This window comes from Neoarius graeffei, chromosome 9, assembly GCF_027579695.1.
Source record: "Neoarius graeffei isolate fNeoGra1 chromosome 9, fNeoGra1.pri, whole genome shotgun sequence".
NCBI lineage: Eukaryota > Metazoa > Chordata > Actinopteri > Siluriformes > Ariidae > Neoarius > Neoarius graeffei.
In genome coordinates, this window is record NC_083577.1 from 70,272,819 (window position 1) to 70,291,995 (window position 19,177).

General features: G+C 41.2%; 1 protein-coding gene across 6 annotated transcripts in view; it reads right to left on the minus strand.

Annotated features, from left to right (window-relative positions):
• pard3bb (par-3 family cell polarity regulator beta b) overlaps positions 1-19,177 on the minus strand; it is a 920,021-nt gene that overhangs the window by 137,582 nt on the left and 763,262 nt on the right. For all 6 annotated transcript variants that reach the window (XM_060930186.1, XM_060930187.1, XM_060930184.1 and 3 more), the window contains 2 exons: positions 9,184-9,300; positions 253-534 (listed from right to left, as the gene is read on the minus strand). In XM_060930186.1, the coding sequence (XP_060786169.1) occupies positions 253-534; positions 9,184-9,300 (399 nt within the window). The remainder of the gene's footprint in view (positions 1-252; positions 535-9,183; positions 9,301-19,177) is intronic.

A 19,177-nucleotide genomic window follows, 5' to 3' on the forward strand; every position in this document is an offset into this window, starting at 1 on the left:
GGCAAGCGCAACTGTGCACAGGGTAGTGTAACAAACTCCGAGAACAGCGCTATCTGCCCTCTTCCGCATACATCAGCTCACGGATGCCCATGATTTGCGAGTGTCACTGTGATTGACAGAGAAGAGAGTGTATGCTATCACTCACACCCAGAGAGCACGGCCAGTTTTTCTTCCCTTGGCTCCCAGTCATGGATGGCTGTGGTACTGTCGAGATTCAAACTCGCCATCATTCTGGGTGAACATGTTCCTCACCTGTCAGCTCCGTGTGCGGTTGGGCCTCTCGGTTTGTTGATCTTTGCGTAGAGGCCATCGAGCGGATCTTCACTTGACGGCTCTCGGCTGTGGTTGGTGAGGTGTGTGGCTCTCTGAGGCGATGAGCTGCGGGTCCCGTATGGAGACTGAGAAGGAGATAAGCGTCCTCTGAATGTGTTGATCTGGGCGTAGTTGGGGTCCACGTCGTCATCCTCTACATCCGGAGGAACAAAGCGGTCTCGAGCCTGTCGATCTCTCAGTTCCTGGTGCTTTGCTTCAATCCTGGTGAACAGAGAAAAGAGAGATGGTTCAGATATTAAAAACACAAAAACAACCACAGGGTCGGCTTCTGTATGAAAGGTTCAGGATGTAATAAGTGCATGTGGCTTTTACTGGAATCTACTCCATGTGGCAATCGTTTTACTGTCCAAGATGCCTCAGCTTGTTATTTTTTCTTCTTGTTTTCCTCAATATGACTTACTGGATAAACAGGGACATGAGCAGATAGAAAGCACAACAGCTCGCATCTATTTCATTTTTTTCCCTCTTTCAAGCCAGAGAAGGCCAGGAACACAGAAAAGCAGCTTCTGGGCCACGCTGGACCATATGGAAGAGAACAGGAGGAAGACATGCTTCTTTTGACTCACCATAAGCCTCATAAAACACAACACAAAATAATGTGAAAATATCTTTCTCGATTCGACGAAATTAATTTATTTCCTGTGTCTCTACTGGTAGGTTCCACACAGCCAAGTGAGAGACCTCGTAAGATTTCTGTTTATTTTATTCTGCTTTCTTATTACAGTTTGATCACGGAGTATTCTAATAGCTCATAATTCTCTCAAAATAGCAAGCTGAAATATCACTATTCAATAATTTACCTCTCTAGTGACTACTGTTATTCTTACACCACCGTTCGAAATCGTGGAAGAGCTTTACACTTTTACTAATAATGAAGGCAATCTCTTGCAATATTTAAAGCACCACTGCTCTCAAAAACATCTTTTTAATGGTATCATTGTTTAAATTAGAAAAACTGCATGTTCATCCAGCTAGCAGCTTTGACTGTTAAATAAATCACTAAAATACAACAATGACAAAATTAACATGGATACTGAAGCCCTGCTTGTGTGGGATGGCAGGAAAACATACAGTGCCTTGCAAAAGTATTCACCCCCCTTGGTGTTTGTCCTGTTTTGTTGCATTCCAAGATGGAATTAAAATGGATTTTTGGAGGGTTAGCACCATTTGATTTACGCAACATGCCTACCACTTCAAAGGTGAAAATTGTTGTTTTATTGTGACACAAACAATAATTAAGACGATAAAAAACAGAAATCTGGAGTGTGCATAGGTATTCACCCCCCCAAAAAAAGTCAATACTTTGTAGAGCCACCTTTTGCTGCTATTACAGCTGCAAGTCTCTTGGGGGATGTCTCTATTAGCTTAGCACATCTAGCCACTGAGATTTTTGCCCATTCTTCAAGGCAAAACTGCTCCAACTCTTTCAAGTTAGATGGGTTGCGTTGGTGTACAGCAATCTTCAAGTTATGCCACAGATTCTCAATTGGATTGAGGTCTGGGCTTTGATTAAGCCATTCAAAGACATTTAAATGTTTCCCTTTAAACCACTCCAATGTAGCTTTAGCAGTATGTTTAGGGTCATTGTCCTGCTGGATCGTGAACCTTCATCCCAGTCTCAAACCTCTGGCCGACTCAAACAGGTTTTCCTCCAGAATTGCCCTGTATTTAGTGCTATCCATCTTTCCTTCAGTCCTGACCAGCTTTCCTGTCCCTGCAGATGAAAAATATCCCACAGCATGATGCTGCCACCACCATGCTTCTCAGGGTTTGCACCACTCATGGCATTTCCCATGATGGTCAAAAAGATCAATTTTAGTCTCATTTGAACAGAGAATCTTCTTCCATATGTTTGGGGAGTCTGCCCCATGCTGTTGGGCAAACTCCAAATGTGTTTTCTCATGCCATTACTTTCTTAATTTTTTCTTTAAACAATGGCTTCTTCTGGCCACTCTTCCATAAAGCCCTGCTCTGTGGAGTGTACGGCTTAAAGTGGTCCTATGGACAGATACTCCCATCTCCGCTGTGGATCTTTGCACCTCCTTCAGTGTTACCTTTGGTGTCTTTGTTGCATCTCTGATTAATGCACTCCTTGCCCGGTCTGTGAGTTTTGGTGGGCGGCCTTCTCTGGTCAGGTTTGTAGTGGTGCCATGTTTTTTCCATTTTGCTATAATGGATTTAATGGTGCTCCCTGGGATATTCAAAGGTTGGGATATTTGTTTATAACCCAACCCTGATCCATACTTCTCCACAACTTTGTCTCTGACCTGTTTGGAGGCTCCTTGGTTTTCATGTTGCTTGCTTAGTAGTGTTGCAGAGTCAGGGTCCTTCCAGAACAGGTTGATTTATACAGACATCATGTGACAGATCATGTGACACTTTGATTGCACACAGGTTGATCTTAATCAACTAATTATGTGACTTATGAAGTGAATTGGTTGGACCAGCTCTTATTTAGGGCTTTGGGGGTGAATACCTATGCACACTCCAGATTTCTGTTTTTCATCTTAATTATTGTTTCTCTCACAATAAAACGACAATTTTCACCTTTAAAGCGGTAGGCATGTTGTGTAAATTAAATGGTGCCAACCCTTCAAAAATCCATTTTAATTCCAACTTGTAATGCAACAAAACAGGACAAACACCAAGGGGGATGAATACTTTTGCAAGACACTGTAGAGGCTTCAAATGTGAATATTCACACACATTTATAAAGCTTAGCATTTCATCAGGATAATGGCGTGAAGATGTTCCTCAGCTTTTTAGGTGAATTTCAGAAATGAAGTTTATATTAAATTATTCATTATTCTATATTTACAGGGTCTCTGTGGGTATTCTCAAGGAAAACTGAATGTATTTACACAGATCATACAATGCATGTAAAAACACATCAAAATAACTTGCCCAGAAGAAAACTTAATTTTTTTTTCCTACAGCAAACCAACCAACCTACATCTAACTACATAAAATCTCTGGAATTCACACCATTTTAGGGTCTACTATATAATTTAAAACTGCTTTTGTTATTTATTTATAAAATGCATTATATTGGCAATAAAGCCCAGGAAAAGAAGAATCTGGAGTCAAACTTTTTAATATTTTGGGCATCGCAATATTAAAGATGATTACCTTTTTTAGTTTACTTTTTGGTGTGAACGGACATGGCAGAATTGGGCTACACATGAATGTTGTTGTGCTCGAAACTGGTCTCAAGGCCACTTCTCGAAGGTCTCGTCATCGACTGCATTTTTACTCGGCCTTGTCTCGGTCTCGGACATCGAGGACTCGGAATTTTATTTCAAGACCACAACTGCAGGGATTTCACTTAACTGCCTGTCCATTGTGTGATTTATTTGTTAACATCATTCCTGTGACCATGGGTGCAAGTATAACATTTTCAAAAAAAGTCTGACAAGGTCAGACGTGCATGGCACAGCCATGCGGGGGGGTGTTTACAAAGGGGGGGTGAGCCCCCCTTAGGGCTTGAAAAAAATTTTTTAAATGGTTGTCTCTCATGCAATCTCATGCAAACATTTATAATATTAATAGTTATATGATTTGCATATTCACATCAAATGTTTAATACATTTCATCAGTTCATCTGAAATAATATTTCAAGTACAAGGCTTGATATTTCAAAACATCTAGCAACTCCGAATTTAAATGTTGAAACAACCATTTTTAATATGCTTTTGCTGTGATATCTTTTTTTACTATATCAGTCCCCCCCAGGATTTCGCGGGCCTTTTTTGTGATTGTTGCGGGCTAAAACGTCTGATGTTGCGGGGTTTTTTTCAAAAAAATTGCGATGAAAGTTGCGGTGTTTTTTAGGTTTTTGTCGCGATTACATTGCGAAAGGAAGTGAAAGTTGCAAGAAATTGTTGCGATTTTCTCTTTTTGTGATTAAAATTGAGTGATATGACTTTATGGAACAGACTGGAGACAGAAATAAAACAAAGTGCAAATATAAATCTGTTTAAAAAAAGGTACAAAAAAATTTAGAGGAAGTATGTTAATGGAAGATGATGAGGGATAAATAGAATAGGGTTGATTGTTATATTAGAACTAACTTTGTATATGGCATATATGGTATATATTTATTTATGGGGATAGTTTATATATTCATATTTACAGGGATACGTATGTAGTAGATATTTATTTTTGTAATTATATATTTATATAGATATTTATGAAGTGTATATATGGTATATAGTATATATATATTTTTTGTAAGTATATATTTATATAGATATTTATGAAGTGTATATATGGTATGTAGTATATATTTATTTTTGTAATTATATATTTATATAGATATCCATGAAGTGTATATATGGTATATATTTTTATAGGTGTATTAATGTAGTTTGGATTTCGGGGTAGTTAAAAAGGGGTGGGAAATTAAAAAAGTATTGTATTTCTTCCCACTCCTTTTTCGAACAATGTGCGGTGTTTTGTAATGTCTTAGCTCTTCATGTTATTTTTTTTTTTATTTCTCGTTTTCTTTCTTTTGTATGTACAAATAGTTACATACATTTTTTTATACATGTTCGAAATAAAAATAAATTCATTCATATGTTAAATATTAAGTTATTACTGAAAAACTATTGATTAAAAGAAGAAAGACACTGAGAAATGGTCCTATAAACAACTTCACCAATATAAAAGATTACCAGGACTACAAAAATGCAGAAAAATAGGCTTTACTTATCCAAATGCTCCTGTTGGTTCAAAAGTTAAAGTGCAGAGAACCTCACAGCACAACATGAAGTTACCTTAAAATATAATATAAATGCCTCAGCTTTCATGTAAGAAAAAAAAAAACTATTAATACTAGTACTGTGTGCAGGCAGTCTCTCCTGAAGACTAAATTAAACAATAATTATAAACTAATAAAATAAATGGCTCAGGCTTCATAGAAGAAAAAAAAAACAATTTGAACAGAATCTCACAGTATGATGCTGAAGCTGCCTAAACAATGGAAAATAAAATACCATTTTGCAAAATTTTGGCATCCATTAATTTCTTGTATTATGTAAAAAAAAAAAAAAATGTAATGTGCACACAGTGCTTCACTGTAAACATAACACACTTTCAGTAACACTATAAAGAATTGAAGCCTATATAAACACGGACTTCAAATTCAAAAGGAAATGCCTCAGCCTTCATATAAGAAAAAAAAAAAACTATTAATACTAGTGCTGTGTGCAGGCGGTCTCTCCTGAGACTCGCACATGCTGCTGCTCTTGAACGGAAACACGGAAGTAAGGCGGAAGGTAGTTTGTCGACGTCACCTCAAGACGACGCCAACGATTGGTCAAACTTGCGGGAAAGTTGCAGTGATTGGATATAATTGCAACACCGCCCTGAATTCGCGGGGATTGGTTGAATTTGTGTTCATGTTGCAAATCGCAACATCGCGAAATCCTGAAGGGTCTGACAATATATACACTGGAATAGCTGTGTTGATTTGGTCGAACAACGTGCTACGTGCGTGAAACATGATATCACACATGTATAACACCGTGAAACAACGGGCTAGTCAGGACCACTTATCGGTGAGCGGCGTAGAGAGCCCCCCACCCCCCCCAAAAAAAAAATCTCAGTGGATTTACACGATTTGGAAAAATGACACTTTCAGAACCGAAAAAAAAAAAACGGAACTTCCGGCACATGCCGGAAAACTTACACCCATGTGTGACCGGACATAAAATTTCCTGCTTCAAATGCAACAAGTACAATCCACACATTTTCGATACGGCTGCGGTCAGGGCTTGTCTTAAGCTTCATGTTAGCCTGCTTTATCCATTCCACAAAAAGCTTTGATGTGTATTTTGGGTCATTGTCCTGTTGCAACACCCACTTGTGTCCAAGGTTCTGATGGTTTAAAGTTATGGTGAAGAATCCGGAGGTAGTCTTCCTCCTTCATTATTCCACCCATTATGTGCAATGCACCAGTTCCTAAAGAGCCCCAGGGCATGATGCTACCACCACCATCATTCTTATCAACTGGTACAGTTCCTCTGTACCCTTGGCCATTTTAGACAAACAAATCAACTGGAACCTCCAGAAGGCTTTTTCTTTGTCCATGTGATTAGCTGCAAACTTTATTCGAGCTTGGTGTTGATTTTGGAGCAGGGGCTTCTTTCTTGGACGGTGATGTAAAACTTGCTTGACTGTCGACAGTGACACTGGTGTTCCAGCAGCTTCCAGTTCATGGCAGGTCTGTACCTTGGTGGTCCATGGGTTGTTCCCGACCATCCGAACCATTATCTTCTCAGCTGAGGGTGACGGTTTGGGTCTTCTTCCAGCAAAGTGGCTTGGAAAAGTGGCTACACCTTCAAATTTTAAATTCTGTAAAGCTGCTTTGCGACAATGTCTATTGTTAAAAGCGCTATAAAATAAACTTGACAAATAACTTGTACTTATGTACAATATATTGAACTGAAGAGCTTGGAATCTGAAATTGTTTAGAAATGGCTCCAAGAGACATTCCTGAGTTGTGCAAATCTATGATGCTCTTTCTCAGATCTGCACTGAGCTCCTTAGACTTTCCCATTGGACTGTGTGTTGGTCAATCCACTGAGTGCTGTCCAACAAACCCTTTTTATGTTGGCACAGAGAATCTACCAGCTATAGTCAATCATGTTCACTAACAGAAACACTAAATGGTCTTGGCAAGTTAAAAGGCATTTTGGAACTTAGATTAAGTGGGTGGAGGTATATTTTTGATCCTGTATGTATAATTTTGACCCTGTGTTCATTTCAGAAAACCCAAAATAAATTAAAGCGTGTGTGCCAGATTCTTGGTTTTTTCTTTTAAAGATGCTTGTTGTACAGTCATTCTGCCACAGAAAAAGAACAGTTCAAAGAAATAAATGAAAGCCCAATACTGCCGTGATCTTCATGTGCCTGTAAACTTCTGACTGCAACTGTAAATAATTTGCACAGCACATTTACTCATTTTAAAGGCTGTTCGTAGCTCTCGTTGGAATCGTGACTGTGCCTGAAACTTGCACAGAAAATAAATGGGTGTCTGTCACTGTGTTGCTTGCTAGCGTGAATGAAAGGTAAACGCTGCCTAACACCATGCAAATTCTAATAGAAGACAATTAATTATCATTAAAGCAGATACACAGAACCTTTATTTTTAAATACATTTCTGAGTGGATAGTATCTCTACCCTTGACTCTTGTATGCTGCATAAATGGGAATAAAAAATGTATATATTTTTGAGAGTTAAAATCGACCGCAAAGTTGGCATTGGAGCTGCCCCGCTGAGCCAGCCAGCCCTGAGTGCGTGACGTCACAGCGGGAACCGGTTTTAAGGCCGAGGCCTTTGGCAGCTATAGACCAAAGTCATAGAAATAAACATTTATGGTGAAAGTAAGAAATACCGTCACCGACTTGCTCAACTAAGACTGATTTGACTTCATTGATTGTGGGTTGACTCTCATTAAAACAGGATAGGTGTTATAACTTATGCAACGTACATGTACATGCATGCATTTTCACTGATAAAACATAAAAGGCTAATTACTGTAAATAATCAGATGAACTGAGACAATCACATTCTGAAGCAAATTAAATAATCTTATACCGGTAACTTAAACACACAATACAAGTTACATGTATTAATCTAAATGCAGGTAAACAACGAGTGTTGTTTTTGTTGTTTTGTATCCAAACGAGAGTCGCATCTTACCCATCTATGGTCTCGCTTCTTGAAGGCCGACCTTGTGGCCGATTGTTTAAAAACAATCTGACTTTTAGTTGTTCGTTCAATTCTCCATTCATTCGCTTCTTCCACGTAAGGGCGAGATATTGCTGTGGAAGGCGAGCATATCCAGCGGAGAAATCAGACGGCCGGTCCAATCATTCTCCATACTGAGTACTCCGCCATTACTGCTCGGCTCAGGCAATTACTAAAACGCGGGACGGGACATCACCAGTTTTAGCAACAACCTCAGGAAGGTCACTGCCTGAGCGATAATATGTCACGTCCCGTTCCGTCCTGGGTTTTAGCAACAACCTTCAGCTCACACTCCGGGAGAACCGGTACAACTGAACTTACTTTTCTTTTCTTGTAGTTTTCTTTTCCTTTAATTGTTGGGACTGCACCCTTTTTCAATACGGGCTTATAGCCAACGCTCCTCAACAGATCAGAGGTCTCGTACGAGTCTTCAGTAAAATGTGCAGAGCAGAGGAGAGACCACTTCGTAGGCTCCCAATGTGCCTGTGAACTTCTCGCAAAACGCGTCCAAATCTTTGCAGTTTGAACATTCTTGGGCCATGAATGCAACGTAAATCCGCCTTCTGTCGTGTTGCTGCACCGGCCAACAACACATCTACGTGGCATGGCGATAAATTAGCTCAAAATGGAAGCTGGAAGTTGCAGTCAGCTCTGTGTTTTAGTATAGCGGAAATGGCGATGAGACCGACAGCCTTCCTGCGGTGACGTCACAGATGTCAAGGTCATTCACTCAGACCGCTACCTATATGAGTCACTTTCATGGTAAAAATGACGATATTAGATTTATTGTTAACGCTTAAAGCTATTCCTGTGGCATTCTTGAGGTCTCAAGGCATTTATAAACAAAAAGTGAGGCCATGGCTCTGCGTATCTCCTGTAAGGACTTAATGTAGAAAAATGTAATTTCGTGTAGAAATAAGGTATTTTAAAACAGACACACACATCAATGTGCTTTAAGAAGATACGGGAAGATGAGAAGATTACAACCACTGCCATCATTTCTCCGCTCAGGTTAATATCAGGAAAGTGAGAGAGTGTGAAAAGATGAAGAGCGGGTGGGAGGAAACAGCTAAGAGCTCTAGCACAGGTGGTCTCACCTCTCCCTCTCTTCTTTCATCCTCTCCAACTCCTCCTCACTTAGCATTTCTGACGCATGCTTAGGTGTGCTTGCCTTGTTCTCACCTTTACTCTTCTCTTCCTTCTTCTTTCCAAACCTGAGAGAGAGAAAACACACATGCAGAGAGAGAGAGAGAGAGAGAAACTTAGTAAAATCAGCAAATGATCACTGTTTGTAAATAGCATATATTCAGCTAAACACCCCAAGCAACTGTGTGTGTGTGTGTGTGTGTGTGTGTGTGTGTGTGTGTGTGTGTGTGTGTGTGTGTGTTTAGGGTTGGGTGGGTGGCAGTAAAGATACTCAGTTAACATGCATCATCTCTGCCTCACTGAGCACCTCATGCACCCGAGTGCAGCTCACTGAGGTCATTTCTTACGTGTGCTCCAGTCACACTGCTTAACCACACACCCAGATGGAAGCAGAAAAACATCCTCGTCCTATGAAAACACACACATGCACGATGCAATACTGATCCCTATGAATATAAGCGATATCATATCCTCACGATAATGTCTTCCACCTACACAGAATATTCATTCCAGAAATCCTGCTCTGTGCGCGCGCGCGTGTATTATCGAATACAAGGATCTTGCTTTTCTCATTAAAAAATTAGACCTTTGCCTTTTTCCCCCCGATTGAATTTTAATGTTTAATTAAAATGCTGTATTAATGCTTTAAAATTCAAAAAGTTTACTTCCTAATTTGTAAACATCATTAACTCTGTCACAAAAAAGGAAAACATTTCACGTTATATGTATTAGAGACTAAGAACCTGAAGAATGGTTAAGGGCTTCTTAAAACTCTTATTATTTCAGAATATTTGTAATCCGCTGCCTGGTTGTTGTCATCAGCTGTCCATCGCTAGCGATGATGACCGCTTCATTAGGATGTGCAGAAACGCAGATGGGCCGCGAGGCCCGCACCAGAGTGACAGAGTCGTCCGCAGCGGTGGCATGAACGGCCTGGTTGAGCTGCTATGGAATGTCTGGTTCCGTGAGCCCTTGTATCCTCCCTTTGACGCCTGTCTTCAATTGCAGACACTGAGCTTTTAATTATGCTTCGCCATCCGACTCATCCCTTTCCCACATCTGATCGATACCTCCGACGTTCTTCATGTTCCTCTTCAAAATGTCTTTGTACCTCAGTTTCTGTCCTCCTTGTCTTCTCCTTCCTCAGCTGAGTTCTCTGTAGAAAATGGCTTTGGGTAGTCGCGTGTCAGGCATGTGCCGGATGTGTCCAGTACAATAAAGTTGGGAGGCTGTGATAAAGGCTTCCATGCTTACTGTCTTGGCTCACCTGAGGACTTCTACATCAGGGACCTTGTCCTGCCATCTTATTTTGAGGATTTGACACAGGTGTCAGAGTTGTCACACCTGGGGTCAACTGTGCGGGAAAACGGGGGCTGCGATAGTGAGGTGAGAAAGAGAGTGCAGGCAGGGTGGAGCAGTTGGAGAAGGATTTCAGGAGTCGTTTGTGATCGGAAAGTCCCAGCAAAAGTGAAAGGTAAGCTGTATAAGACAGTAGTGAGACCAGCTGTGATGTATGGATTGGAGACCGTACCCTTAACGAAGAGACAGGAGGCAAAGTTGGAGGTGGCGGAGTTGAGGATAATTGGGAGGTTGGACAGGATAAGGAACGAGCACATCAGAGGGACAGCACATGTGGAGAGCTTGGGAATTAAGCTAAGAGAGATGAGACTGAGATGGTACGGGCACATCCTGAGAAGAGATGCAGAGGCTCCAACTCTCCCGCCGTGGGTGGGAGATCTCCCGCTTTAGGGAACATTTAGAAAATCCTCCCGACCTCCCGCTGACAACATAAAAATCTCCCACCCACCCTTACTACGTATGATTAGTTAAAAAAAATAACTTGATACGTTTATGTTGACGAAAATTAATAGGTGACTTTCCGCTTTTCGTGTGTCTGATATTGTATGGGTGGACTTGAGTGTGTACCCCGCGGTATATGCCGATTCCCCGGTCGGTACACCGATTGGCGTAATGGGGGGATTGGAGTGAATGCTGGAGGCATGCGCGCGCAGATCAAGCGCGCATATGAATCGAGCGGAATTCGGTACGCCGCAGGGTGCACGCTTGAGCCCACCCAATGTCTTAGCAGTTACCGATAAAGCATACAGATGGCGCCATTAATGATACGCGCAAGAGAACGAGAAAACCCGCGACACTCAACCATTTTGGTTTTTTGCGTCCGCATTTATCGCCTGCTCATCTTTAACTTTATGTTCTCTTGAATGAGATAATGAAACGAAGTTCCGTTGGTGGAAATGGCGAAAGCCAAACTACGAAGAAGAAATTTCAGAAAATCACCAAGATAAAGTTCGGATCGCCCGTCGCGATGGTCGCCAGGGACGAATGGCAGACTATTTTGGACGGCAGCAAGACGACCCTATCTCTGACAAGGTTAGATCACCAGACCAGACGTTCGATTCTAACCAACTTGTCTGACTTTTACTAACTTAGACTTAGAAACAGAATATTATTAGAAGAACATTATCATCAGAGGGTCTACCATTGGCAGTTTATAATAGTCATTATTGACATTAACTTTAGGCATATTAAAGTTTGGTCTTTAGTCACTGGATTTATCTAGATCTGTCACTATTAAGATTTAACTGACACGAAATTGACACAAAATGTGGTGAATCATTAACTTGTCTCCCTCCGAGCTACTCGCAGAGAGGGAGAATCTCCCTCTTTGCAATTTCCCAAGTTGGAGCCTCTGAAGAGATGCAGAGCATGTTGGAAGGAGAATGTTGAGGATGGAGCTGCCAGGCACACGGAAACGAGGAAGGCTAAAGAGGAGATACTTGGATGTGGTGAGAGAGGACATGAAAGTGGCAGGTGTGGTAGAAAAGGATGCGGAAGACAGGGAGCAATGGAGACGAAAGATCCACTGTGGCGACCCCTAATCAGGAGCAGCCAAAAGAAGAAGACGACGACGATGCAGGTGTCAGAGTTGTAGCCTGGTCGGTTTCTTGAAGTGTTTAGAGCGCCATGCATTCGGTGGCGTAAAGCAGAGATGGTAAGACGACGGCGTTGTATACTTTCAACTTGGTGGTTCTCTTGATGTCATGGTGAGACCATAGTTGATGAAACTCTCAGAACTCCTCAGAGGCGTTCCATTGACCAAAACAACACTGTTTGGCATTGCCAAATTGCCAATCCTCTACCTGGTTAGAGAAAAATGGTATGTGTGCGTGCACACAGTAACATCCTTATCTGTGTTACGGTTTAAATGTTATGAGAAACTAGAGTGTGAGTGGGTTTTTTTTTTTTTTGGGGGGGGGGGGGGGGGATCTAGAGTGTGTGTCTTGGGCAGACAGACTGACACCGGTGTACATGAAACTTTTTTAATAAAATTCTCTCTCTGTGTGTCTGGGCCTGCTTGCAAATCTTTACTGAAGGGGAAAAGAACAAAACATTTACTTCACAATCTCACAAACTTCAATAGCTTGGTTCTTACTCAGAGTATAAAATATTTTTATACTTCTTATATTATTGTTTATTATTTGTATACGTATTTTGAACTGTTTTATTAGCAAACTAAATATGACGTACAACATGTACAGTGACTGTTCAGGTATCAGGTATGGTTCAAGTATCTTGCATAGATATTTTTCCCCATCTTTAATTACCTACCAAGTTTCTACTGAGATGAAAGGCAAAGAATACCGAAAAGACAGAGTCATCTACGGTATACCCCCCCCCCCCCCCCCCCCATATACCAACTATATACCAAGCTTCAAGATATTGTCACATTTTTCAACTTGTGCTGCAGGAAACCAACCCGACCTCTTTACACTGACCTCAGCAGCCCATGGTATCAACCCACCGGAGCTTTGGTCCAGGTGAGCTAAAAATTAAAATTTCTCACATTTCTTAGTATCAAAAGGCACATATACATTACTTAATCAACACATATACCAACTTTCAAGACCGTACCACTCAGTTTTCAAGTTCTGCTCCGGAAACAAAACCTACCCCGAAGACTAACCTGAGAGACGAAGTCTGAAATTGTTTCCATGGAAACATGAAAATTTAAATTTCTTAGTATGAAAAGGCGGGCGGCACGGTGGTGTAGTGGTTAGTGCTGTCGCCTCACAGCAAGAAGGTCCGGGTTCGAGCCCCGTGGCCGGCGAGGGCCTTTCTGTGCGGAGTTTGCATGTTCTCCCCGTGTCCGCGTGGGTTTCCTCCGGGTGCTCCGGTTTCCCCCACAGTCCAAAGACATGCAGGTTAGGTTAACTGGTGACTCTAAATTGACCGTAGGTGTGAATGTGAGTGTGAATGGTTGTCTGTGTCTATGTGTCAGCCCTGTGATGACCTGGCGACTTGTCCAGGGTGTACCCCGCCTTTCGCCCGTAGTCAGCTGGGATAGGCTCCAGCTTGCCCGCGACCCTGTAGAAGGATAAAGCGGCTAGAGATAATGAGATGAGATGAGTATGAAAAGGCACGTCTACATCACCTCGTTAACATGTATACCAAGTTTCAAATCCGTATCATGAATAGTTTTGGATATATGCTCCGGAAACGAACATTGCTCTTAGAAACCAAGTCAAAATCTATTTTCTATGTAAAAATTTGAAAAATATTTTTTTTCAAAAATCCAAAATAGCAAAAGGCACCAGTTCACATGTTGCTTGATATGTATACAAAGTTTCATGAAGGCATCTTCAGTAGTTTTAAAGATATGGCCCGGAAACGAAAACGTGACCGGACGGACAGACGGAACCCGTTTCTATATCCCCTGCTGAACTTCGTTTGGGCAGGGGATAAAAAAAAACACTTAAAAAGGGATGAATAGAAAACTGAGAACAGTTACAAACAAGAGAAAAGTATAAATGTGCATGTACAAATGTGCTTAAACAGCACAGCCATAAGTGTCCATTTACTTAATAACCAACTCAATTAATTTGTGCTTAATGGCCGGAAAGTGTTACCGTGCATAAATAAAGAAGATGGAAAGAGTTCGGGCTCGACTTCCATCAGCAAATGTCTTCGTGTTGCAGATAAACAGAAATCGAACTGTGGCACTATTTACAGAGCCTCTGAGAGCTGCAGTGCTGATTTACATGGATTTTTTTCTGATCACAACAGCAGAAAGGATTCTGAATCTCCACTAAGCTTCATCCAGCGCTAAAGAACAGGGATTCGCTCCAGCCTGTGACTCTTGGCCAGGACTTTCTCACCTGTTCCCTGACTCAACTCATCCCATCACAAAAGATGATTCACTGTCATCGGTCTCTGAGCCTGTAGTCCATACAGCCAACATTCTCCCCGTTTAAACCTGGCTGTTTCATACGTCTTCGATATCAACAGAATACCTGATACATAAAAAATGCAGGTGTAAATGTGCCGAATATGAATTAAAAAAAAGATTTAAATCTAATCTAGCAAATCACACTTTAGGAGGTCTGAGTCACATTTCTGCCATATTTTATACGTTTATTCATTCATTCAACTTCATGAAGTGCTTTATTCTGGTCAGCATGGATCCATAGCCGACTCTGGGGACACTGGATATGATACGGGAATACACACCCCACTGAGACCCCTTTTCCACCAAATCAGTTCCAGGGCTGGTTCGGGGCCAGTGCTGGTGCTGGTTCACAACTTGTTCAATTTGCGAGCCAGCTGAGAACCAGTTTGCTTTTCCATAGATCGCGGTGCTAAGGGAAGCCACGTCATTACGTCGCTGTATACGTCAGTTACGTCGCTACGTTTGCATAAACCTTGGCGCGAATATCGAAGCAAAAACACGGAAGAAGCAGCAGCAGCAACAACAATAATAATAATGGATGACTTCGCGTTTGTACAGCTGCTGCTTCTCGTCGCTTAAAAATGGCGATTTTTCATGGTCTTGTTATTGTTGTTGGTCTTAACAACTCCGCCCCCCCGCTGACGTAAGCAGTTCTTTCCTCTGGCCCAGCAGAGAGTTGGTGCTAGCCTGGAACCGGTTTTTCTGGCCCCAGAGCCAGTTCTTTGTCAGTGGAAACAGAAAACCCGGTTCCAAACTAAGCACTGGCCCCGAACCAGCCCTGGAACTGCTTTGGTGGAAAAGGGGCATGATGGGATACCAGTCCATCATAGGGCACCACACCCACACACACACGTTCAGACACTTACTCACATCTTGGGGGCAATTTAGCACTGCCAATTCATGTACCATCATGTTTCTGAAGAACTCAGAGAAATCCACATGAACATTGGGAGAACTTGGAAAAACTTCACATGAAGGATAACCTGAGCTCAGGATCGAACTGGGGAACCCAGAGCTGTGAGGTGACAACCCAGCTACTGTTCTACCATAGTATGCAAAACGTAATCTTTTTTTGATGGGTCCTTTTTTCCAACGTGTCTTGGACATGCATCTTTATTTACATGCGTGCATAAGTGCAAATAAATCCATCTCTCCAAGACACACTGGAAAAACAACTCCCTACAAGATTGTTCATGACCCTCTCTTTATTCTGTATTTAAGGACTTTTAGAAAAGAGACAGAGGGCAGAAAAAGTCGATTTGTGATTTTCTGAGCAGCAGCCATCTTTTTCTTTTTGAAAAACTGGAAAGACAGGACAATGCAAAGTTAGTTGTGACGTGTTGACTTGAATTATTATTACACATGATGCACCAGAGGGGAAGCGTCAGGGCCTTCAGAGAAGGCTCACACATCAGCATTTCAAATATTGTATTTAATTTCTTTCATAATTTCATTATAATTATTCTCCTCTAATTTGGCCTCATTTTCTATCAAATTTGCTTTAGAACTAAAAGGGTTACTGAGTTAAACTAGAGTTATCCGAGGAGATTTTTTGTTTGTTGTCTCTAGGCTGAGAAGAGTTTAGAGCTGGATCACTCATTGGTTAGGACTTCATTGCTGGGACAGAAGGCCATGGCAGTGTATGTTTATGTAGGAAGTGACCGATGAATTAACCAATCAGATTTTGATTTATAGTGGGAGGGACCAAAAATTTAATCGCTTTCGTCCTTCTCGAAGGCCAACACGAGCTTAACCATGAGCTAGTGCCGTCAGCACAGCAGTGAGTCACTTTCCAGCTGGTATAGCATTCATCAGTAATGTTAGCAAATGCTAATAAAGCAGTCAAGCCAGTGCTATCGAAAGCAAGTAACACAGGCTAACGACCGAGAATCTAACCCTGTGTCCGAAATCGCTCACTCGTTCACTACTCCCTATATAGGGAATTACTATAGAGATCTTGCAGTCACGTGACCGGAAAGTACACAACCGCCATCGTGTCGGTCAAAAACACCGCTGAATACTGCTGCACTCGTGTACAGAATGGATCAATTTCAACCGACGGACTACACAGCTCATTTTTCTAATGAACAGATAACTAAATATATGTCTAAAATAAACGATCTACAGATTTGTGTCCCTTATGGCTTTCCGGACGGAGTTTTCACGACCGGATTTTGAACTGCCAGCGGAATACCCGGACGTGTATGATTACCTCATCAACTTTCCCTCGCTGTTCAGTGGTGAAGCACTGCATGTTTATAAATCTCTGGACAGTTATCTTTACAGAAATTCAGGATTTGTCAGCGACTCAGATGTGGAATCTTGTAAACAAGAAAATGATCCTCACTGGATGGGTAAGTCACTTAAGTATTGAGTATAGCACTGACCAGCCGATTATAGAATAAGGTCATTCCAAATCGTCCGTGTTGTTTACATGGATCTGGCGTTGGAGAGGTAGAGGGTTAGCAGTGGAGATTTGAGTGGCTGTTTTCTGAGCTTAGTCAACAGGCCGGCTCTGCCTGTAGCCTCACTTTTGCTTTGGCTCCCGGCGCTGCCTCCTTCGCTTTGCTTCCGATAACAATCCACGGAGACCCCGCTGGTCTCGCAATCTGGTCTCGTCCGGAATGTTTTTTTTTTCTCGTCCGGAATGTTGTGCATGCAATGGAAATCGCTACAAACCATCATTTTCTGCTGGAAACCAATGTCCAGTAAGTCCATACGGTTGTAGTGGATATTAAAGTCCGGTACAGACGAACAACACGCAAAAATACACACAAAAAACATAAAAAACGTGCACAGGTAGGGAGAGCTTGTAGCTGCAGCCGTTGTAGTAGAATTGTATATAGTAGCGTTTTCCAGAAGAAAAGGTAGAAGTAAAAGCAGAAGTAGAAGTAGAAAGCGGAATATGGCGTTTGACCGACACGATGGCGTCTGTCACAATCTGGATCGGCTGTGACGTCACATGCAAGATCTCTATAGGCAAGGCAAAGCAAGGCAAGTTTATTTATATAGCACATTTCATACACAGTGGCAGTTCAATGTGCTTTACAGAAGTAAAAGCAAAACAGTAAACAATAGAAAATAAAATTACATAAAATAAATGGGGAAGAAAAATAATAAGAATTAAACAATAGTAGAAATAAAATAATAAAATGAAGTAAAAGTTCAGTAAAAGAAAAAAAACAAAAAAAACCAGCAGAATAAAATAGAATAAAAGTTAAGTAAAATTTAAAACATGCAGAGACTGTAAAAGTTAAGAGTTTAAAACATGTAGAGATGGCAATATTAATAATTTAGCAGAAAGCATCTGAAAACAGCTTGGTCTTTAACCTAGATTTGAAGCTGCCAACAGCAGGAGCATTTTTGATGTCCTCTGGCAGTTGGCTCCATAGCTGTACTGCATAGTAGCTAAAAGCTGCTTCACCACACTTTGTTTTAATAACAGGTTTTACCAGTAAATTTTTCTGCTGCGATCTGGTAGATCTGATTGGGTTAGGCCGCTGTAACATATCAGAGAGGTAATTGGGCCCTGTACCATTTAAAGATTTGTACACCAGCAGCAATGCTTTAAAGTCAATTCTGTAGCTTACTGGAAGCCAATGAAGGGACCTTAGAATTGGAGTAATGTGCTCTGTTCTTTTTGTTCGTGTGAGAACCCTCGCCGCTGCATTTTGAACCAGCTGAAGTCGTTTGATGGTCTTTTTTGGCAGGCCTGTGAAAAGGCCATTGCAGTAATCAACCCTACTAGAGATGAAGGCATGCATAAGTTTTTCCAGATCATTTTTTGACACAAGTCCTCTTAGTTTGGAAATGTTTTTTAGGTGATAAAATGCCATTTTAGTGATTGCTTTCATGTGACTGTCAAAATTTAGCTCGCTATCAATGAAAACACCAAGATTTTTAACCATTTCTTTTGTTTTAATCCCCTTTGTGTCAAGAATAGTGGTAATCCTGAGTCTTTCATCTTTTTTTCCCAAATAGAATTACTTCTGTTTTATCTGTGTTCAGCTGAAGAAAATTTTGTGACATCCAGTTGTTGATTTGGTCGATACACTGGTAGAGACATTCAAGGGGGGCATAATCATTAGGTGATAGAGCAAAATAAATTTGGGTGTCATCTGCATAGCAGTGATACAAAATTGAGTTGTTCTTGATAATTTGCCCAAGTGGGAGCATATAAAGGTTGAATAGTAATGGTCCAAGAATCGACCCCTGGGGGACACCACAGGTCAAGGACATTGATGTTGAGGTACAATTTCCCATGGTAACAAAGAAGCTTCTATATTTTAAGTATGATTTTAACCAACTGATAACTTTACCAGTCAACCCAACCCAGTGTTCAAGTCGATATAGCAGTATGTTGTGATCAACAGTATCAAAAACTGCACTGAGGTCCAGTAACACCAGGACCGATGTTTTGCCTGCATCAGTATTAAGACGTATGTCATTTATAACTTTAATCAGCGCTGTTTCAGTGCTATGATTGGCATGAAATCCTGACTGAAAGTTATCAAAACAGCTGTTTGACATCAAGAAGGCAGTTAATTGACTGAAGACAATTTTTTCAAGGATTTTCCCGATAAATGGTAGATTTTATATTGGCCTGTAGTTGTTTAATACTGAAGCATCCAGATTATTCTTTTTAAGTAGGGGCTTTACAACGGCTTTTTTCAGGGACATAGGAACAATGCCAGTCT